The 19,463-nt window shown below is 49.1% G+C and overlaps 1 protein-coding gene across 2 annotated transcripts in view; it reads left to right on the plus strand.

The window, feature by feature from the left end:
- The window catches only part of CACNA1B (calcium voltage-gated channel subunit alpha1 B), a 288,951-nt gene that overhangs the window by 153,519 nt on the left and 115,969 nt on the right, over nucleotides 1-19,463 (plus strand). For both annotated transcript variants that reach the window (XM_053281907.1, XM_053281906.1), the window contains 3 exons: nucleotides 5,097-5,153; nucleotides 8,365-8,454; nucleotides 11,986-12,195. In XM_053281907.1, the coding sequence (XP_053137882.1) occupies nucleotides 5,097-5,153; nucleotides 8,365-8,454; nucleotides 11,986-12,195 (357 nt within the window). The remainder of the gene's footprint in view (nucleotides 1-5,096; nucleotides 5,154-8,364; nucleotides 8,455-11,985; nucleotides 12,196-19,463) is intronic.

Here is a 19,463-nt window from a genome sequence, read left to right on the forward strand (position 1 = left end):
CAGCTCTGTGGCTTCCCGGCATTCGGGAGGGAAAAAATCCATTCATTTTCCATGGCCATTCATTAAAAAATGCGTGCCTTTCTGCATTTAGTGCTGTGACTGTTTCCAAATCAGATTAAGAGCAACTGCCAAGTGCCATTTGTGGTTTTATCATTTGTACAGCAGGGTGTCTCCCCGCCCCCTGCGCCCCCCCCCCAAGTACTTTTCAGTCTCTTGTTTCGGTTTGGCCTCACAACAACCCTTCGAGGTAGGTCAGCAGGGTTATATTTTTGCAGGTGGTTGGTTTCCCCTGAATTTCCCAGTGTTTCCCCCCAGCTTCACATGCGAAGCCTTTACTTGTCTAGGAAAGGAAAGATTGTGCCGTCGAGTTGGTGTCGACTCTGGGCAACCACAGAGCCTTGTGGCTTTCTTGGCGGAATACAGGAGTGGTTTACCATTGCCTTCCTCCTGTGCAGTAGGAGATGATGCCTTTTGCTGTTGTCACTGAAGTGAGCATCCGCCTCCAGCACCTTCCTGTATCGCTGCTGCCCAATATAGGTGGCTACAAATATATATTCACTAGGCACAGTCTGGGAAGCACGCCGGCGGGGATTCGAACTCACAGCCTCTTGCTCCCTAAGGAAGGTGCTTCCCCACTGTGCCGCCACAGCCTGTCTAACCTGCCCCTAAATCCATTTTGAAAGAGCTGCCGATTTGTTTCTGGGTCCAGTTCAAGGTGCTGGTTATCTCTTTTAAAGGCACACCTTTTAAATCCAGCTCTAAATTGTTCCGGAACATTTTGTTGTTTTTAATGTTTTTTTCTGTTCTGTTTCATTGCATGCTGTTTTCGCCATGTAAACCATCTGCAGATATGAATTCTGGCACTATAAACACATGATAGATAGATAGATAGATAGATAGATAGATAGATAGATAGATAGAAAGATCCCTTAAAAGTTTGGGCTCTGGCTGCCTGAAGGAATGACTACTTCAAATGGGTCTTGAGGTAGAAAGCATGAATTGTCCCCCTTTGCTAAGCAGGGTCCATCCTGGTTTGCATTTGAATGGGAGACTACATGTGTCAGCACTGTAAGACATTTCCCTCATGCAAACTTACCGTCTTACATACCAAATTTATCTGAATCCAAGACTAGATTCACCCCACCCACCCCCAAGTTATTTGATGTTAAAAATTGGGGGTGGGTGACATCTTAAATTCAGTGTCCTCTTCCTCTTGGGTAAATACTGGTATAACCTGTATGCAACATCTGTTTTTAAGGGGGTTGTCTTAAATTCAGAGTCTTTTATTGGGGTAAATATGTTTACCGGGGATAAATCATGCCTACAGGTGGTGCGTTGAAGTCATGAAAGGCGCTGAAAATGCCGTCGAAAAACAAGCCCTGCCCAAATGGCAGGGGTGCCCCCACGTTGCTTTCCTCCTAGGATGCTGTTTGGTTGCTAGGCCTCAGGAGTCTGACTAATTCCTCATGTAATCCTCAGCTGAGAGGAAGCAATTAAGCCCTTGGGCTGAAAGATCTAGGCCACTGTGACAAATGGGCAAAGCCTAGCACTAAAAGCCTTGGGGGGAAACACTGCATGCTTGCAGCAAGCAGAGCGACTCTGGTTCTGACCCCTGAGAGTTCTTACCCTCAGCGCCGTGGGTCCAAGGGCCCTGGCCGATTGGACAAATCCTTTCTCAGAAGGCTGGCTTGTTGGCTTGTCGGAGTTCCTGTCCTTCTCCAATTCCAGGTCTCAGAATGATGCCTTTTTAAAAGAGAAAATGGGAATGATGCCATTTTTTAACATGCCGTGACTAAAGCGTCCTCTCCAAGGCCATTGCCAGAATCTGCCAGCTTCCAGAGCTTGGAATCGATTAATTTTTTTCCTCACTAGAGGAGGACTCCCGTTGAGGGAGGAGAGCTGATCTTGTGGGAGCAAGCCTGAACTGTCCCCTTTGCTATGTAGGGTCTGCCCTGGTTGGGAGACTGCATGTATGAGCACTGTAAGAGCTTCCTCTCAGGGGATGAGGCTGTTCTGGGAAGAGCATCTAGGTTCCCAGTTCCCTCCCAGGCGGTATCTCCAAGACAGGGCTGAGAGAGACTCCTGCCTGCAACTTTGGAGAAGCCGCTGCCAGTCTGTGCAGACAATACTGAGCTCGATAGACCAACGTTCCGACTCTGCAGATGGCAGCTTCTTCTGTTCCTCAATTCCGTAAATGACTGAAGGTGATATTTGAGGCTTCACATCTGTCGGTTTTTAAAGAAAGAACACCTCTCTGTGACTCATCTAATCAGCCCTTGAAATGCTTAGCATTTCCTTTCCGCGGGCCTCTGAAGTTCATGGCCTTGATGAGCCCTCTTGACAAACGTGTTCAGTGAAGCATCGTGTTAGCGTTCCCTTTCATCAGCTGGAGTGACTTGTTCCCGGGTTCTGACAGTGGGTGAAAGACGGGCATGTGATTTCATGTCTCCTTCCCATGAATGATTCATTCTTTCGACGCACCTGTCCCCTCTTATGTGCCTTTCGGTTCACTGGTGTAGTCAACTCGAAGCAGAGAACGCTTGATAATAGAGGTGGCAGAGGTGGGTCGCTTTTACCCCTGCTAACTGGGTGAAGAGACACCTCTTAAGTAGCGGGTCTCGTATATTTCCCGGCGGGAGCGCAAGTGTTCTGTATTTATTTGCATAGCCGGCAGGGGAATCAGCACCCTGGACAGCAATTAGCGGTGGTCCCCTTAGAATATTTAGCAGGAGGAGATCAACAGTTCCTATTTACCACTGTCCATTAGGAGAGGAGAGCTGGTCTTGTGGCAGCAAGCATGACTTGTCCCCTTAGCTAAGCAGGGTCCACCCTGGTTTGCATTTGAATGGGAGACTAGATGTGTGAGCACTGGAAGATATTCCCCTTAGCGGATGGAGCTGCTCTGGGAAGAGTAGAAGTTTCCAAGTCCCCTCCCTGGCGGTATCTCCAAGATAGGGCTGAGAGAGATTCCTGCCTGCAACCTTGGAGAAGCCGCTGCCAGTCTGTGAAGACAATACTGAGCTAGATGGACCTATGGTCTGACTCAGTAGAAGGCAGCTTCCTATGTTCCGTTGTGGTGGTGACATTTTGTCTTCATATGGTGAGCCCTTGGGTGGAAAGGAACCATTGTTTAATTTATTTTGCCCTGTAAACCATCTTGAGAACATTTTTTGGTTGCAAAGTGGCATGGAAATGTTCTTAAAATAAAATAAAATAAAATAAAATACTGAAATATGAGTCCCCCCCATCTCTGACAAGTTTTAAAAAGCACTTGAAGATTTATCTCTTCACCAAAGCCTTTTAATCTGACTCCGGTTTTAAATTGTTTTAAGGTTTTTATTTTATGTGTTCCATGTCGCTGTAAACTGCCCAGAGATTAAAGTTTGGGGTGTTGTACAAATACAAAGATCTACAAATTGAAATTGAAAGGCTGTGGCAGAAGAAGACCCAAATAATCCCAGTGGTCATTGGCGCCCTGGGTGCAGTTCCAAAAGACCTTGAAGAGCACCTCAACACCATTGGGGCCACAGAAGTCACCACCAGCCAGTTACAAAAAGCAGCTTTACTGGGAACAGCCTATATTCCGCGATGATAACAATTGACAATAAAATTCAGCCATCCCAGGTCCTTGGGAAGGACTCGATGTCTGGATAAAACAAATCAGTCAATAACACCTGTCTGACTGTATAAACAAGAAATAATAATAATAATACATAAACAAGACAGTCCCGTGTCCCCAAAGGGTTCACAGTCTCAAAGAAACATAAGGCCGATACCAGCAACAGGCCCCAGAGGCTGGAGCCATTTCCTCATGCCTTGACATTATGAAGGAGAGCTGGTCTTGTGGTAGCAAGCATGAATTGTCCCCTTTGTTAAGCGGAATCCACTCTGGTTTCATTTGAATGGGAGACAGCATGTGAGCACTGTAAGAAATTCCCCTTAGGAAATAGGGCTGTAGCTCAGTTGGAACGCATCTGCATGCAGAAGGTTCCAAGTTCCCTCCCTGGCAGCATCTCCAGGTAGGCCTGGGAAAGACTCCTGCCTGAAACCTCGGAGAGCCGCTGCCAGTCAGTGTAGACAATACTGAGCTAGACGGACTAAGGGTCTGACTCAGTATATGGCAGCTTCCTATGTTCTTTTTGAGATACAGTGACCAAAATGGTACCCCGTACTCCAGATGTGGCCACACCATAGATTAGTACAAGGGCATTATGATATTAGCAGTTTTATTTTCACTCCCTTTTCTAATGATCCCTCACATGGAATTTGCCTTTTTCACAGCTGCCACACACTGGGTCGACACTTTCAACCCTAATTTAATCCTTAATGAGGCTAAGTGCCCTGCAGTGTTTCATCCACCACCGACTTGAAAAATTGTTTAAAGTTGCAGTTTATACTAATATGGATATTGCGGTACAATCAACCCCTGTTGCATTTTGCAGCAACTGAAAGTGCTATGCGCTTCTGGCTCTAGTGGGGTCAAAGAGACCCCGCAACGTGCTGTTAAAACCAAGTAATCATTCTCTATGTCCATAGATGCTTGGACCAGAAATTCTGTTCCTTCCATTCAGCGTTCTCTGTAATTCTTTTTCCTCTGTGTGCGGAATGAGTTTTGTTCTGGGCAGCAGTATCAAGGCAGTGGGTGTGCGCATGTGCATTCAGAGTGGAGCCTTCCGGATTCAACCTGACCGGGATCTAAAATTAACTCAGTAGACATCAAAAAAGTGTGTGCGCTCACATGCTTTAGAGGGAACACTGGTTCTATTCCTTGTGGGAAAGGAGCACAGAGGCTTGGGTGCCTTAGCAGAAGGGCCGTGTATAATAGCTGCTTGTGTGTGTGTGTGTGTGTGTGTGTGTGTGTGTGATTTTGATTGGGTAAACATCAGTGCGTAGTTAACCACCTACCCCCGACCACTGCCACTTTGATCAAAACCGGAATTGCCCCCACCTGCCCTCTGGGCGGCATTAAAAAGGGTCATGAGTCAAAGATCTGATTGTGGATTTCTAATGCCATGTCTGTTTTGGTTCTAGACTTCGTTTTGTAGGGAGAAGGTATTTCTGTCCAAAACTCACTGTTGCTCTTTCCCTGGTTTCAGAGGAGGTGATGCTAGCTGAGGAAGACAAGAACGCGGAAGAGAAATCCCCTCTGGATGGTAGGTTCTTTTTGCTTTTCCATTCTCTGCGTGAGGGTTAAGAACAGCCCTACTGGATCCGGCCCAAGGCCTAGCTCGTCCAGCATTCCCGTTTCACAAAGTGTCTCGGTTACGTTGAATGCAGTGGAGAGGGTTTATGCATTGTCGCTCGGGTATCCCTCTCGGACAGTGAAATTGACATTCTAAGAGCCGCTTTATACTGCAGATTGTTTCTCTCACTGGTATTCTCAGCAGCAACATAAACGGTGAAGGACTTGCAAGGACCTCTAAACATGCAGTGGGCAGACGCGTGCCAGGCAGGTACAGCCAATCAGGAATTCTTGGCACGCGTCCTCAGGTGTTGAAGAGGCAAGCCACTTTCCAGTTGAAGACCCAAAGTTTCAAGGGTCTGGGGGTCAGAAGGGAAACGTAATTGTAACGCTGATATAACGGCAGCTGCATGCATCTTGGTAACCTTTAATGCAATGGAGAAGCTGTTTGCTTGGTCCTCGCCTGCTCTGGGATCTCTCTCTGACTGGGAAACCGACCCCCGAAGGCCTCTCTGTACTGCAATTTTGTTTGCGACCCTGGTTTGCCACACATGACAAATGGTTGTGTGTTGCCAAAAATCAAGGTAGCAGTGGGGGAGGTGATAGTGTACTAGCTGCCGTCCGGATAGGATGGGGCCGGACATGCTTTTCCTCCACCCTCAACAGTGCTGGGTACCCTCACCCTGCTAACTGAGCAAAGAGGCAAGCGGTGTTCTTGGCAGCAAACAAGTGAAGTGTGAAGAACAGAGGCATATTTCTGAACATATGGACATGTGCTGAAGGGGTTCAGCCAATCACGATTCCCTGGCACACCTCCTTGGGTGCTGAGGAACTTCCATTTGCCCTTCAGGTCTTTGATGCTTGCACTGCCGAAGAGGCAAGCCACTCCCAGTTCAGACTTGCAAGTTTCAGGGCTCCGGGCTGGTAGCTCAACTCTGGTGTAGCATTGGTGTGGCTGCAGCAAATAAGGGGCTTGTTCTCATGACTGACAGCTTGATAGGAGAAGTGTCCAGCTAGGCTCCAAGAGAAATGTGTGCGCTCAAGAGAAATGACCATATGTTGACAAAAATCAAGGTAGCAGGGTGGGGGCAGGGTGGTGAGACCGAGTGCTAGCTGTCATTTCGATCGGAAGGGCTGGAAGGGCTTTTCCTCTGCCGTCAGCAGTGCTGGGTTCCCTAAGCCTGCTAACTGGGCAAAGAGGCACCTTTCTAACGTGGTGGTTCTCTTTATTGAACAGGGGAAGAGCAACTGGCCCTATCCGTCCCCAGCACAGCATCCCTCCAGTGGCTGTTGCTGGTGTGTGTCTTATGTTTCTTTTTAGAATGTGAGCCCTTTGGGGACAGGGAACCACTTTATTTATGTTTTCTGTGCAAACTGCTTTGAAAGCTTTGGTTGAAAAGTGGCAAATAAATAGACGCCATTGTATATGACATAGGCTGGCCGCTGGCTTCCGACCCAGCTCACAGCTAGCCCGTGATTGCTTCCCATTTTTGTGGACACGCAGCCATTTCTCGGGAGCACACGCAGAGTTCGGACGCTCCAAGCCAGCTAGTCGTGAGAACCAGCGTCAGATCTGCCACCAAATGTGTCAAGCCTGTGAAAGGTTTTGAGGTTGCGCGAGTGGTTTTGTGCCAAGCTCTCGGGGTAGCAGATGCCACTGTGTGCGCAGGACGGATGCCAGCTTCTGCTGAGCGTGGAGAGGTTTGAAGGGAACGTTTCCCTGCCAAGGCTGCCAAAAGGAGCGGGTCTCTAAGCCAGGCGTTCTGGCTGGATTCTTCAGAGACGCTGCCTCTTGTAGGCAATAAGACACAACAGGGTGTGGTGATCCTACATAATCCCTGACAGGCACATTACATCTCTTGTTTCCTACGGCAGAGAAGCGCAGAGTGTTAGACTTGCCGGTGCAGGTCTCGCTGAGTACATTGGAACGGTTTCCCTGTTCTTCTTGGCACCAGGATCTCCGGGTCACACTCAGTGTTACTTTTACGGGAGCGATTACCCTTTTTTATTCAGCCTGACTGGCCAGAGTTGGCGTGTGGCAAGGGAGGTGAGGGGTTTACTCTCCTTCCCCCTTCCTCCCCTCAATGCACAGGAGCGCCTCGCAGTTGGAGAAAGACGCTGGCCCGAACAAACAGGCCCAGCGTTGCTCTGGCCCCTGCCACCGCTGGGGGAGGGGAGAAAGACCCCTGCTCCCAGACCATGGAGGACCAGACTGGGTCCCCAAGGTCCGGGGGGTTAGAGCACCTCTGCAGAGGACGAATGCTCGTAGTGATGTTTGGCAACATCTACCCCCCTAGAGATGGAGAGCAGCTGACAGTACTGCTGTAGCAACTGCTTCCCGCGTGTTATCCCTACTCTGTGTTATCCCCCAAACGATATGGGTAAACTAGCAGTCATTTTTGTACGGAGCACAGGGAAAAGGGCACAGCTGCTCAACTTCGGCCCTCCTGCCGCTGTGGGCCTACAACTCCCATAAACCCCTGGCTATTGGCCACCGTGGCTGGGGATTCTGGGAGCTGTAGTCCAGAAAGGGCTGGAGGGCCGAAACTGAGCCGTCCTGAGTTAGGGTAACAAGGAACAAATGGTGGTGCTCTCTCCATGGAGTGATCGTTGGAGGACATGCCTGCCGCTTTCCATTCCCATTCCTCTAACGACACCAGTGAAGATTTATAGTAGCTTTGTGTGTGTGTGTGTGTGTGTGTGTTTTTAAAGCTTTTAAAGCACCCTTGCGAATGTGGCTGCTGAAAACCCAACAGTCAGGGAGAGAAAAGCATGATAACACATGGAAAGCTGGAAGCCCTGCACAGAGGTGCACCTAGGTAATTTAGTTAAGCATCATTTTCAACACGGCGGTTCTTGAGGGCACAAACCACAACACCCAGGACAGGCTAAAGAGGATTTGGGGGCCCTCAGGGTGTGTGTGGAGGCCCTGGACTTTGGCCCCAAAGTCCAGGCGTAAGAGTGACTCTGTTCTTGTAATGCGATCCCCTCTTTTTCATCTCTAGGGGTTTAGACCTTGTCCAAAGTCACAATGAGCGTTCATCCCCTCCCACATTGGTACTGGCGACCCCGACTGTACTAAGAGAGGTGCTGTGAGTCTGTATACTGGTGAGGGCAGAAGGTCCTGATCCATTGCCAAATGCTAACGTACGACTTTGCTGTTTTCTCTCTCTTGCCTGCAGTGCTGAAAAGGGCCACAATAAAGAAAAGCAAGAACGATCTAATCCATGCGGAAGAGGGTGAAGACCACTTCACAGATGTTTGCTCCGTGGGTAAGTTGGAGATCTAAGCTGGAGAGCCGACCTTGTGCTAGCAAGCATGGATTGCCCCTTTCGCTAAGCAGGGTGTGCCCTGGTGTGCATTTGGATGGGAGACCACATGTCTAGGGGTAAAATATTCCTGCTAGGGGATGGGGCCGCTCTGGGAAGAGCATCTGAGGTTCCAGGTTCCCTCCCTGGCGGTATCTCCAAGATAGGGCTGAGAGAGACTGCTGCCTGCAACCTTGGAGAAGCTGCTGCCGGTCTGGGTAGACAATACTGAGCTAGATGGACCAAGGGTCTGACTTGGTATAAGGCAGCTTCCTATGTTCCTGTGAACCAGGCCTTTCCTGGATCAATGTTCTGCTGAAGCAAATGTGGCCCATTATGAGGCCAAGTAATTGTAGGAGACCCATAGAAACAGGGCTTCCTCTGCTGGCCAGGAGTACGGTTGCCCCACAAGAGGGGCAATTGGGAAGGGAATCTTGATTATAACTTACTCAAAGCAAAGGACTTTCAAGTCCCACTGATTACCATGAGAGAACAAAAAGTTTGCTTGTGCTTACATCTCTCCCCTCGGAATCATTAAAGACAGGGCCTTGTTGATTGTGACCCCTTGTCTTTAGAATGCTTCGCTGTGCTCCCTCTCTCAGGGTTTAAAAAACCCTCTATTTATTTTTTGTTTAAAACAAATGAAAACAATAATATAAACAATCTATTGAATGAAACGAGCATTTCCAAACAATATTCACTATTATTGTATGTACCTGAATCAAAGATGACTCTGAATTTAAAACGGCTCCCTTAAGAAGTAAATACAAGTTACACCTGCATTTACTTGAAAGGAAGAAGGCTCTGAATTTAAGACGACCTCCTGATTTCTAATATTAAAAAACCTGGAAAAAAAATCTAATCTTGGATTCAGGTAAATACAGTATTAATATCAAAAAGGGCACATAAAATATCCATTCTGTTTTAAAATTAATTTTTTATGTGATCAAGAATTGCCCTGGCTTGATATATGTCAATAAAGTTGAGGGTAGGTATCTACCTTTCTAAACAACATTTTTATAGCTTGCATTCAATCAATTTCTGGCAATAATTTGTCCTATATCTAAAGTAAAGTGTGTCGTCAAGTCGATTTCGACTCCTGGTGCCCACAGAGCCCTGTGGTTTTCTCTTAGTAGAATACAGGAGGGGTTGACCATTGCCTCCTCCCGCGCAGTATGAGATGATGCCTTGCAGCATCTTCCTAGATTGCAGCTGCCCGATATAGTACCAGCGGGGATTCGAACCGGCAACCTTCTGCTTGTTAGTCAGGCATTTCCCCACTGCGCCACTTAAGGTGGCTTTTGTCCTATATCTAGGGGGCTTTTAACTTTCTAGATTTTAAATTTGGTTCTAACTGGGTCCTGTTTTTAGTTAATTTCTATTAGCGTTATTAATTTTGAATTGTTTTATCTGTTTTATTCATTCTGTGAGCTGCCCCAAGCAGTAGTTCAGTGGGGGGACAGGGCCAACAAGATCAACAGAGGGCACTCTGCTTCATGTGCCGACGGTGAGGGAAGCGGTTGTGCACGTGGACAGGGCCTTCTCAGTCGTGGCCCCTAGACTTTGGAATGCTCTCCAAAGAGCATTCCGTTCCTCAGTCTCCATCACAGTTTTTAGAAAGCAAGTGAATATCTTGGCTTTTTACCCAAGCTTTTATGTGAGTGTTGTTTTTGTTGCTGCTGCTCTGTATTTTATATCGTGCATGTTTTTGGTTTTTTTAAAAAAAACACCTTTTAATTAGATGTGTATTTTTATATTCTATTTTACTCTTTTTATTGCGTGATTTTTATAGTCACAGAAGCCAGCTTGTCACGCTGAGAGCCAGTGTGCTGGAGTAGGACCGGGGAGACCCGGGTTCAAATCCCCATTCAGCCATGAGACTTGCTGGGTGGCTCTGGGCCAGTCACTTCTCTCTCAGCCTAACCTACCTCACAGGGTTGTTGTGAGGAGAAACCGAAGCATGTAGTACACCACTCTGGGCTCCTTGGAGGAAGAGCGGGATATAAAATGTAATAAATAAATAAATAAATAAATAAATAGTCTTATATTGTCTTAAATATAATATAAATAATTTTGTAAACCGCCTTGGGATTGTTCTGATGAAAAGTGGTATTAAAAAAAAATTAACAATAAATAAATAGTAAAGGAATAAATAAATCACTAGGATTTGAAGAGGCTTCCTTTTACTGGACCATGCCCATGCTGTTAGATCCCCCCACCCCTGGGATGCTGAGCTGCCATGCCATGGGGTGTACACTTCCTTGCTCCTAGAAAATGACATTTAAACGACTGAGAGGGACGCTTACCTTTAGGTGTCTAAATACCGATAATTCCTCTGCTGCGGAGACGAGGCACATAGAGGACTCATGGTGTAATTACAACTTGTCCTGAAAATCCGCCGACCAGCAAGGCAGGCGTCTCTTGCTGGCTCTTAACCAGACGGGTTGCTTTGCAATTTCATTGGAATTGTCTGCAAGGACCTCGTAATCGCTTTAATTTTCTTTTTTTAAGGGAGCTTTCAATGCGTAGCTCTGCTAGTCTGTTGCAGCAAAGACGCCTCGACATCATTGAAGACTAGGGCTGTGATCAGGGGCGTAGCTAGGGGAGAGGGGGCCGTGTTCATCCCTCTCTCGGGCAGCCCCCCAGAGTGAGGGAGATAATGGAGAAAATAGGGAGGGGTGGAGCTGGAGGGCCCTCAGGAGCGGGGGGCCCGTGTTCTTTGAACCCTTTTGCTCAAGGATAGCTACGCCCCTGGCTGTGATCCCACGTGCACGGAGGAGCCTGTGGGAATGCCCCATAGGAGTCAGTCGGCTGGCTCACACAAATGTTAGACTAGGGGGGAGGAGGTGGGCTACCTCCTGGCTTGTGTGATTGTCCCACCAGCCCCCGTTGCTCCTGGCTGGGCTAGCCAGCGTTTGTTCCCAGCTTTTTACTGAGGGCGGAGGAGAGAAGAGGCCTCCTTTCACGCAGACCCGCACACCTCTTCTATCAAGCTCTCGGTGCTCAGCACGCCCTCCCTGGGATGGAAACCATAGAAAGCTGTGCCTGCAAAGGCTGCCGCCAATGGGCGTGCTAGCCTGCAAAGCACAGACTCTATGGTCCTGAGCCAGGAGCAGATTTGGCAGGAACGTGTCCACGTCCTGCTCCTTCGTGGCCGGTGGGAGGGCAGCCGCTGACGTCACGAGGTTTCTCCAGTCTGCTGGCGGTGCAAAGCATGCTGGGAAGGCACACCTGCCCTTGGAGGTCCTCCTCCCATGGAGGGGCGGGGCTTGCAGCTGCCCCGTGCCAGCCGTCATTGCCGTGCCTCTGTGTGCCTCTCCGTGCCCTGAGCATTCATTCATCCATTCCACTGTTCCAGTGGAATTGCACGCCATTCCCCACAGTAACAGCAGCCCCCGAGTATCCTGAGCCTGGCAGCCGTTTGGCCACCCCGGCCTTCTTGGATTGAGCCTCCCTAAGCCATGACACTGCCTTGTCCCTCTCCGACCCCCACAGGGTCCCCCTTTGCCCGGGCCAGCCTGAAGAGCAGCAAGAACGAGAGCTCCTCCTACTTCCGCCGGAAGGAGAAGATGTTCCGCTTCTTCATCCGGCGCATGGTGAAAGCCCAGAGCTTCTACTGGATGGTCCTCTGCGTCGTGGCCCTCAACACCTTGTGCGTCGCCATCGTGCACTACGACCAGCCGGAGGGACTCACCACCGCGCTCTGTAAGTTTCTGGGCCGCCATCGGCCTGGCATCGCTTGAAGCTGGGGGACCCGGAGGGTTTTGCCATAAAGACTGTCCGAGTTCACAAATGCCACCGTTTTATTCCTGGGGACGGGGCCATAGTGGCTCAGTGGTAGCGCGTCTGCCTGGCATGCAGGAGGTCCCAGATTCAATCCCTGGCAGCATCTCCAGGTAGGGCTGGGAAAGACTCCTGCCTGCAACCTTGGAGAGCTGCTGCCAGTCCGTGCAGACAATCCTGAGCTAGATGGACCAATGGCCTGGCTCGGAATTAGGCAGATTCGTATATAGCCTCTGGAAGGGGGAAAGGAACATCAGATAAATGGGGATGAGGCCATCGCTGTTGGAGATGGACATCCAGTGCATCGACCTTTTGCACCAACCATAGTTCTGTAGTAGAGCAGCTGTTTTGCATGCAGAAGGTTTCCGGTTCCCTCCCTGGCGGCAGCATCTCCAGGTAGGGCTGGGCGAGACCCCTGCCTGCAACCTTGCAGTGCCTCTGCCACAATACTGAGCTAGATAGGCAGCTTCCTATGTCATAATTGGTCTGAGATGCAGATAAGAAGAAGTGGTTATAAAGTTTTACGGTCCCCCTGACCCAAAAGATGAAAGGAAGGTGTCGGCATTAAGGGCCTCTGGCACTTTGCCCAATAAAGGATGTCTAAGATGATGTCTAAGATTTGATGTCCTGATAGGACCATGTTTAGAGGGCTATGCAGAAGAACCTTCCTGCCTCTTTTCGGATGGTAAGGTCTGGCTGAATTGCATATTTCTGTATAAAGTTGCCTAGCAGTGTTCAGCTAGCTGAGCATGCTTAGCAACAGGCACCTTTTTTAGTGTGTAAGAATTAATTTTTTTTAAAAAAGTTTCTAGTAAAGCATTAGCCTGGCCAACCTCTCGTTTTACTCTCTCTGATATCCTGTGGATAGTTTTACAGGTCCCTAGCCCAGGTCCTTGCTGGAGACGTGGCATTATCATGGGGTTATTGTTACCCTAGTGGGCTTATGATCCTCCTAAAGCTACAAACCCATGTGAAATTGCAAAAGGAGCTGTATGCAAGACCAGAGAAAGGCAGAGCAAACCATTTGCGGGGAAAGCAGAAAATATCCTTCTTGCTTTATCCTTCTAGCTCTCTAAGGGGAGCTGGTCTCGCGGTAGCAAGCATGGATTGTCCCCTCTGCTAAGCAAGGCCCACCCTGGTTTGCATTTGAATGGGAGACTCCGTGGGAGATATTCCGCTCAGGGGATGGGGCCGTAGCTCAGTGGAAGAGCATCTGCACACTTGCATGCAGAAGGTCCTAGGTTCCCTCCCTGGCACCTCCAGATAGGAGTGAGAAAGACTCCTGCTTGCAACCCTGGAGAAGATGTTGCCAGCAGGGGGAGAGGGAGCCCGTGATCACCTCTCTCTCCAGCGGCCCCTCAGAGTGAGGGAGATAATGAAGAAGCTCGGCAAAGGTGCAGCTGGGGGGCCCTTAAGAGCTCGGGGGGGCGGGTTTTTTGAACCCATCTGCTCAATTATAGCCACACCCCTGGTTGCCAGTCTGGGTAGACAGTACTGAGGGTTAGACTTGGTATAAGGCAGATTCCTATGTTCCTAACTTTACCTTTTGTAAGACTGAGAGAGAAAGCAGAGAGCACACTTCCTAGGCTTTGCCTGTTCTTTTTCCCCATGGAAATAATATGTCCGTGGGGCAAGGCAGTTGGAGATCATCTGCTCCGAAAATCCTTCTCTCTTTCAGTTGGGGCTAAATGTCTAAAAATGCCAGCCGGCTTTCATCCCTTCTCCAAAAGAAGCCATTAGTAGAAGAGTTTCCTTGAGCATAAATGCTTTCAGCCGTGTGTGTTTAAAAAGAGAATTTTATGAGCTGATATTCATCTCCCAGCTGGTGTCAGAGGGAATGTTCTTGTTAATTACAAAACTAGTGAAAAATTATACCAGCAATGTACAGCAACCAAAAAGGGCCCGCTTTGTCACCAAGTGGATAAAAGCAGGAGATGATTGGGCTGCGGCGTGGCTGAGGCGGAGACGTTCTTGAGGGGGGAGGGAGGAAACTTGGGGTGTTTACAGGTGCTTCTACTCCAGCAAGGATTCTGGGGGTTGGGAAAGAATAGCTGATCACGGACGTGTTTGGTGCAGAAAAGCCAAAGAATGGAATATCTGCATCTCTGTCTCCTGTCTCTATCTTGCCCTTCACTTTCACAGAGTTGGGGTACTACTGGGCCTGTCTATGGGGCTATCAGAAAGACTTTCGAGCTAAAGCCTGTGAAGCACCCAGAACACTCCATCTGAATGGGCAACTCTGTGGTGTGAGGAGAGGGTATTTCAACAGCTAGAAGCCACGATAGCTAAACAGAACCTCCATTTTCATGAGCACTCTACCTCCGAATCCCGGGGAGCAACTGCGGGAGGGGACCCTTGTCTTCATACCTTACTTTAAGGGATCTGGTGGGCCCGAGTGGGAAGCAGGATTTCGGGCTAAGCGGACCTTTGGTCTGATCCAGCGGGGCTCTCTTTTTGAGTTTGTAGTATAAATGGAACCTCCATGTTCAGAGGCAGCATGCCAAAGAATGCTGTTTGTTGGGGCGGGGGATGCTGTTTGTTGGCTATTGCCTTCATGCCCCATGTGTGAGCTTGCTGGAGGCCCCTGATTACATAGGAAGACAGGAAGCTGCCTTATACAGAGTCAGACCCTTGGTCCCTCTAGTTCAGTAATGTCTGCACTGACTGGCAGCGGCTCTCCAAGGTTTTGAGCAGGAGTCTCTCCCAGTCCAACCTGGAGATGCTGCCAGGGAGGGAACCTGGGACTGTCTGCCGGCAAAGCAAGTGTTCTACCCCTAAGCTATTGATGAACCTAGGAAGCTTCCTTCTGAATCAGACCTTCGGTCCATCTTAGCTCCCTGTTGCCCTCTCTGGCTGGTGGTGTTTCTCCGGGGTCCCAGACAGAGAGAGGCTTGTTCCCAGCCCCAGTTCCCCCTGCTAACTGAGCAAAAATCACCTTTTAAAGTGGTGATTCTATTACATTTATCGGGGGGGGGTGGAAGGAGCAACTGGCCTTATCCATCCCCAGCACAGCACCCCTCCAGTGGCTTCTGTTGCTGGCTCCTGCCTTATGTTTCTTTTTAGACTGTGAAGCCTTGGGGGACAGGGGATCATCTTATTGAGGTATTATTCATTCTTCTGTGTAACTTGCTTTGAGAACTTTGGTTGAAGAGCAGTGTGTAAATATCTGTTGTAGTAGTTGTCGTCGTCCTAGGGACTGAACCTAGGACCTTCTGCACTCAAAGGAGTGAGTTATGGTCTCTCCTTGTCAACGGACTTAAGAAGCCACTTTCTATCAAGTCTGACCCTTGGGCTTCAGGAAGGGGTCTTTCCCAGCCCTACCTTCAGGCTGCCAAGGGTTGAACCTGGGACCTTCTGCTTGCAAGGCAGATGTTTTTCCCAATGAGCTACGGCCCCATCCTCTAAAGGGAATAGTTATTTTATTTATTTATTTTTATTTAACTCATTTTTATACCTCCCAAAATGCAAGCTCTCTGGGCAGTTTACCGCAAAACAATAAAAAACAACCAATAAAAAGATTAAAACATTTCAACAATTAAAATTGAAAACGTCAAAACTATTAAAACACAATTAAAATATTTCAAAGCAGACACAGCGCGCACAGGAGGTCATCCATCCCAATGCCCACCAAGGCAGACCTGTGAGTTGCTTGACCACACGGACCCTTGAGTCTGATCTATCAGGGCTCTTACATGTGAGCATGATAATGACGAACGAAGGGGGACCTTTGAGCACAATGGGGCTTCTTGGGAGTTGCACACAAGGGCCGCAGTCGCTTTTAATCCGCTGGTTCCGTGGGAAATGCTTGCAACTGGACCTTGTATAAAGACGTGTGAACTTCGGCAGGGAAGGGAGTGGAGCCTGGGAAGACCAACGGCACCCCAAGCAGGATGCGAACTCCTCTAATTCAATCTGGCTGATCCCTCTGGGAAGGATTTAATTACATTACAAATTAAGTCCGCTGCTACTGGGAGCCTGGCGGCGGGGGGCGGGCGGGCAGACTGGCGGTGGCGGAGTGTCTGCATTGATTCCACTCTACTGGCCCTTTTCCTTTCTTCCCTTTCTGTCTGATGAAATGCTCCGATTTCACTTCCTTAGCTTGACGACTTCCACTGTTTGGGGCACTTTGAGAGGGAGACTGCAGGTGCCCACAGCATACAAGGATTGGAAGTGTGTTCCTTGTTATATAAGAACAGCCCTGCTGGATCAGGCCCGAGAGGCCTATCTAGTCCAGCATCCTGTTTCCTACACTAGCCCACCAGATGCTTCCTGGAAGCCCACAGGCAAGAGGTGAGGGCATGCCCTCTCTCCTGCTGTTGCTCCCCTGCAACCGGTATTGAGAGGCATCATGCCTCTGAGGCTGGAGATGGCCTCTAGCCACCAGACTAGTAGCCATTGATAGACCTGTGCTCCATGAATGTGTTCAAGCCCCTTTTAAAGCCATCCAAGCTAGTGGCCATCATCACAAGAATTCCATAGATTAATTATGCACTGTCTGAAAAAGTACTTCCTCTTGTTGGCCCTAAATTTCTTGGCCCACTTTCTCTACTCCATGCATAATTTTATATACCTCAATCATGTCTTCCCTTAGTTGCCTCTTTTCCAAGGTAAAGATCCCCAGACGCTGTAGCCTAGCCTCATCAGGAAGGCGCTCCAGGCCCCTGATCATCTTGGTTGCCCTCTTCTGCACCTTTCCCAGTTCTACAATATCCTTCTTAAAATACGGTGACCAAAGTTGTACGCAGTACTCCAGATGTGGCCGCACCATAGATTTGTATAAGGGCATTGTCATATTAGCATTTTTATTTTCAACCCCTTCCAAAGTTTCTGCACCATTGTGACCTTCCCAAGGATGGTCTGTTTTGTAAGTTTCTGGCCCATCCCAGCCAATCAGGGACCACACAGTGAATCATTCACCATGTGAGTTGGGTGTTTTTAGCCTGGAGAATGGCCTGGATGATGGGAGTTGTAGTCCGACAACATTTGGGGACCCAATTGGGGACCGCTGTCCTAAATAAATACAACAAATATTTATACGCCGCATGTCAACCAAAGTCCCCAAAGCGGTTGGCATAGACATAAATAAAATAGCACCCCCCAGTTCCGAAAGAACCCCAGCTGAAAAAGCACTGCCCTAGCACATCTCATGTTGTGGTGCCCCATTTGGTTGTGTGCTCTGTGCCTCCGTCTTCATTTATGCAATTAACTTCTTGATGATCTTGTGTCTGCCTTTGAAGTCGCTGTGCGGCTCCCTGTGGATATCAATATGCAGAGCAGGGAGGGCTTCAAAACAAGCCCGCTGATTTATGACAGTCGGATCTTTGAGCAGTGATTTGTGGAAGGGGGTCACCCAAGACTGAACGCCGCTGTTTCCCGTTCCCACATGAGTGTTTTGGGAGGGGTGGGGGCTCCTCGCTGTGTTCCTTGGCCCAGCACCCCAGGCAAGGTGCCCCCGCTCCAGGGCTGAGCCTCTGAATATCTTGTCCCCCCCCCCACGCTCCCGAATCTGTAGCCTCTTTCATGACTCTGATGCACGATCTGCATGCATGATTTATGCCTGCCGTAGACGAGGACAAATTGCCACGCGTGGATCTGCAAATCTGTATTTATTTATGCCGTACCTGAGCAAACAAAACCCAAATGGTTTCCTCTCATCCTACGGAAGCATCCCATTTTAAGAATAAATGGGTCGCCTGCCACATCCCGAGCCTGGAAAGTCGGCCTACATGTGGGGTGAAACATGCCGGATCCCCTCCGTTGTATTCAGACCCGACAGGGAGATTGTCAGGAGAACTCGCATGGCCTCCCCGAAACGGTCGCTTGGTTGGAATCAGCCGGCACGCTCGGCACTTTGCCGACACTCTGTTGGTAGTTTTCAGGGACTGCACCCTGGAATTGGGGGAAGGGGGAGGAGGGCAACCCCTGAAAGGGTCCCCATAGAGGGTTGGCTTTGTCTCCCATCCCCCACTTTCAAGGGTGCGTCCCTTTTTGCAACATCAGAATTCTGACCCTACAGCGGGAAGCTCAGTCAAAGGTTTTGACTGTCAGGGCCCCCTAATGTTGGGTCTGAATACATGCTGATAATGCTCAACAGAGGGCATACCTGTCGGACCGACCTCTCTGCAAAATCTTACTGGTAACCCATTGCCTGGCCCTATGGCCTGAGTGTGGGGCGGAGAACCTGAGACTCTGCGAAAGCCTTTGCCTTGTCCACGCTTAACGACCTTGGACTTTTTGACAGCATGGAAACAGAATTAATCTGTCAGTGATTGACAAAGAAAGAGCCGCTAATGACCTAATTCAGATGTATTGGGGAGGAAGTTACCAGCTTGGCCTTTGCCAAGCGTACAGATTTTCAAATTCAATTAAACTATTTGTAGCAAGCTCCCCCTCACCCCATTGTATTATGAAATGCTCTTGTTTAAGGCTGATCAAATTAAATGTAGGGAGGGCTGAACCGCACAGAATTGCATTTTTCAATTACGTGGGCAGGTCATGTCAAAAGGAATCCGGATCCTGATCCGTCAGCTGAAAGGGTTGGTGGAAGCAGGGGCCGTTGTCTTGGATGATGGGTGGATGGAGCTCATCCTTGCCTCTTTGGCTTCCCAGAATTCCTCTCTGAAGTTGGCCAGTGTGAGGGCTCAGGACAGCGGTTGTCCACAGAGACATGAAATACGCAGCCCGTCTGTATGATGGGGCCATCTGTTGCTGGCGTTAGATGCCAGGAACACCAGCTCTGAAAGGGCATGCTGGACAAGCGAGTGAGCAGGGATCTGTGGCAGATGACAGAGCAATTAATTTGTGTCCAGTAATGTGTACAAATCCATATCTTGTTGCTTAAAGGCAGAAATGCAAATCATGAAGTCTAGGGTAGTCCACACGATCAACATTAAGGTAGGAGGAGCCTTCTACCTTAATTTGGGAGCCCAGCAATCAAGATTGAGGTAGGAGGAGCCTTCTACCCTTATTCTGGAGCTGGGCAATTGACATTAAGGTAGGAGGAGCCTTCTACCCTAATTCGGGAGCTGGGCACGCTCCTGTTTGCCGATCATGAGCCAGTTAAAAACAAGGTTGGAGTGGGGAGCTTGATCGTTTGCATATCCCCAGCTGGGTAGGGTGATTTTTCTTCCCACCTCGCTCTGAAGCTGGGGATGGAATCTGGATCGACTGTTCTCACAATCAAGCTCCCT

This window comes from Hemicordylus capensis, chromosome 17 (genome assembly GCF_027244095.1).
Source record: "Hemicordylus capensis ecotype Gifberg chromosome 17, rHemCap1.1.pri, whole genome shotgun sequence".
In the NCBI taxonomy this organism is placed as follows: Eukaryota; Metazoa; Chordata; class Lepidosauria; order Squamata; family Cordylidae; genus Hemicordylus; species Hemicordylus capensis.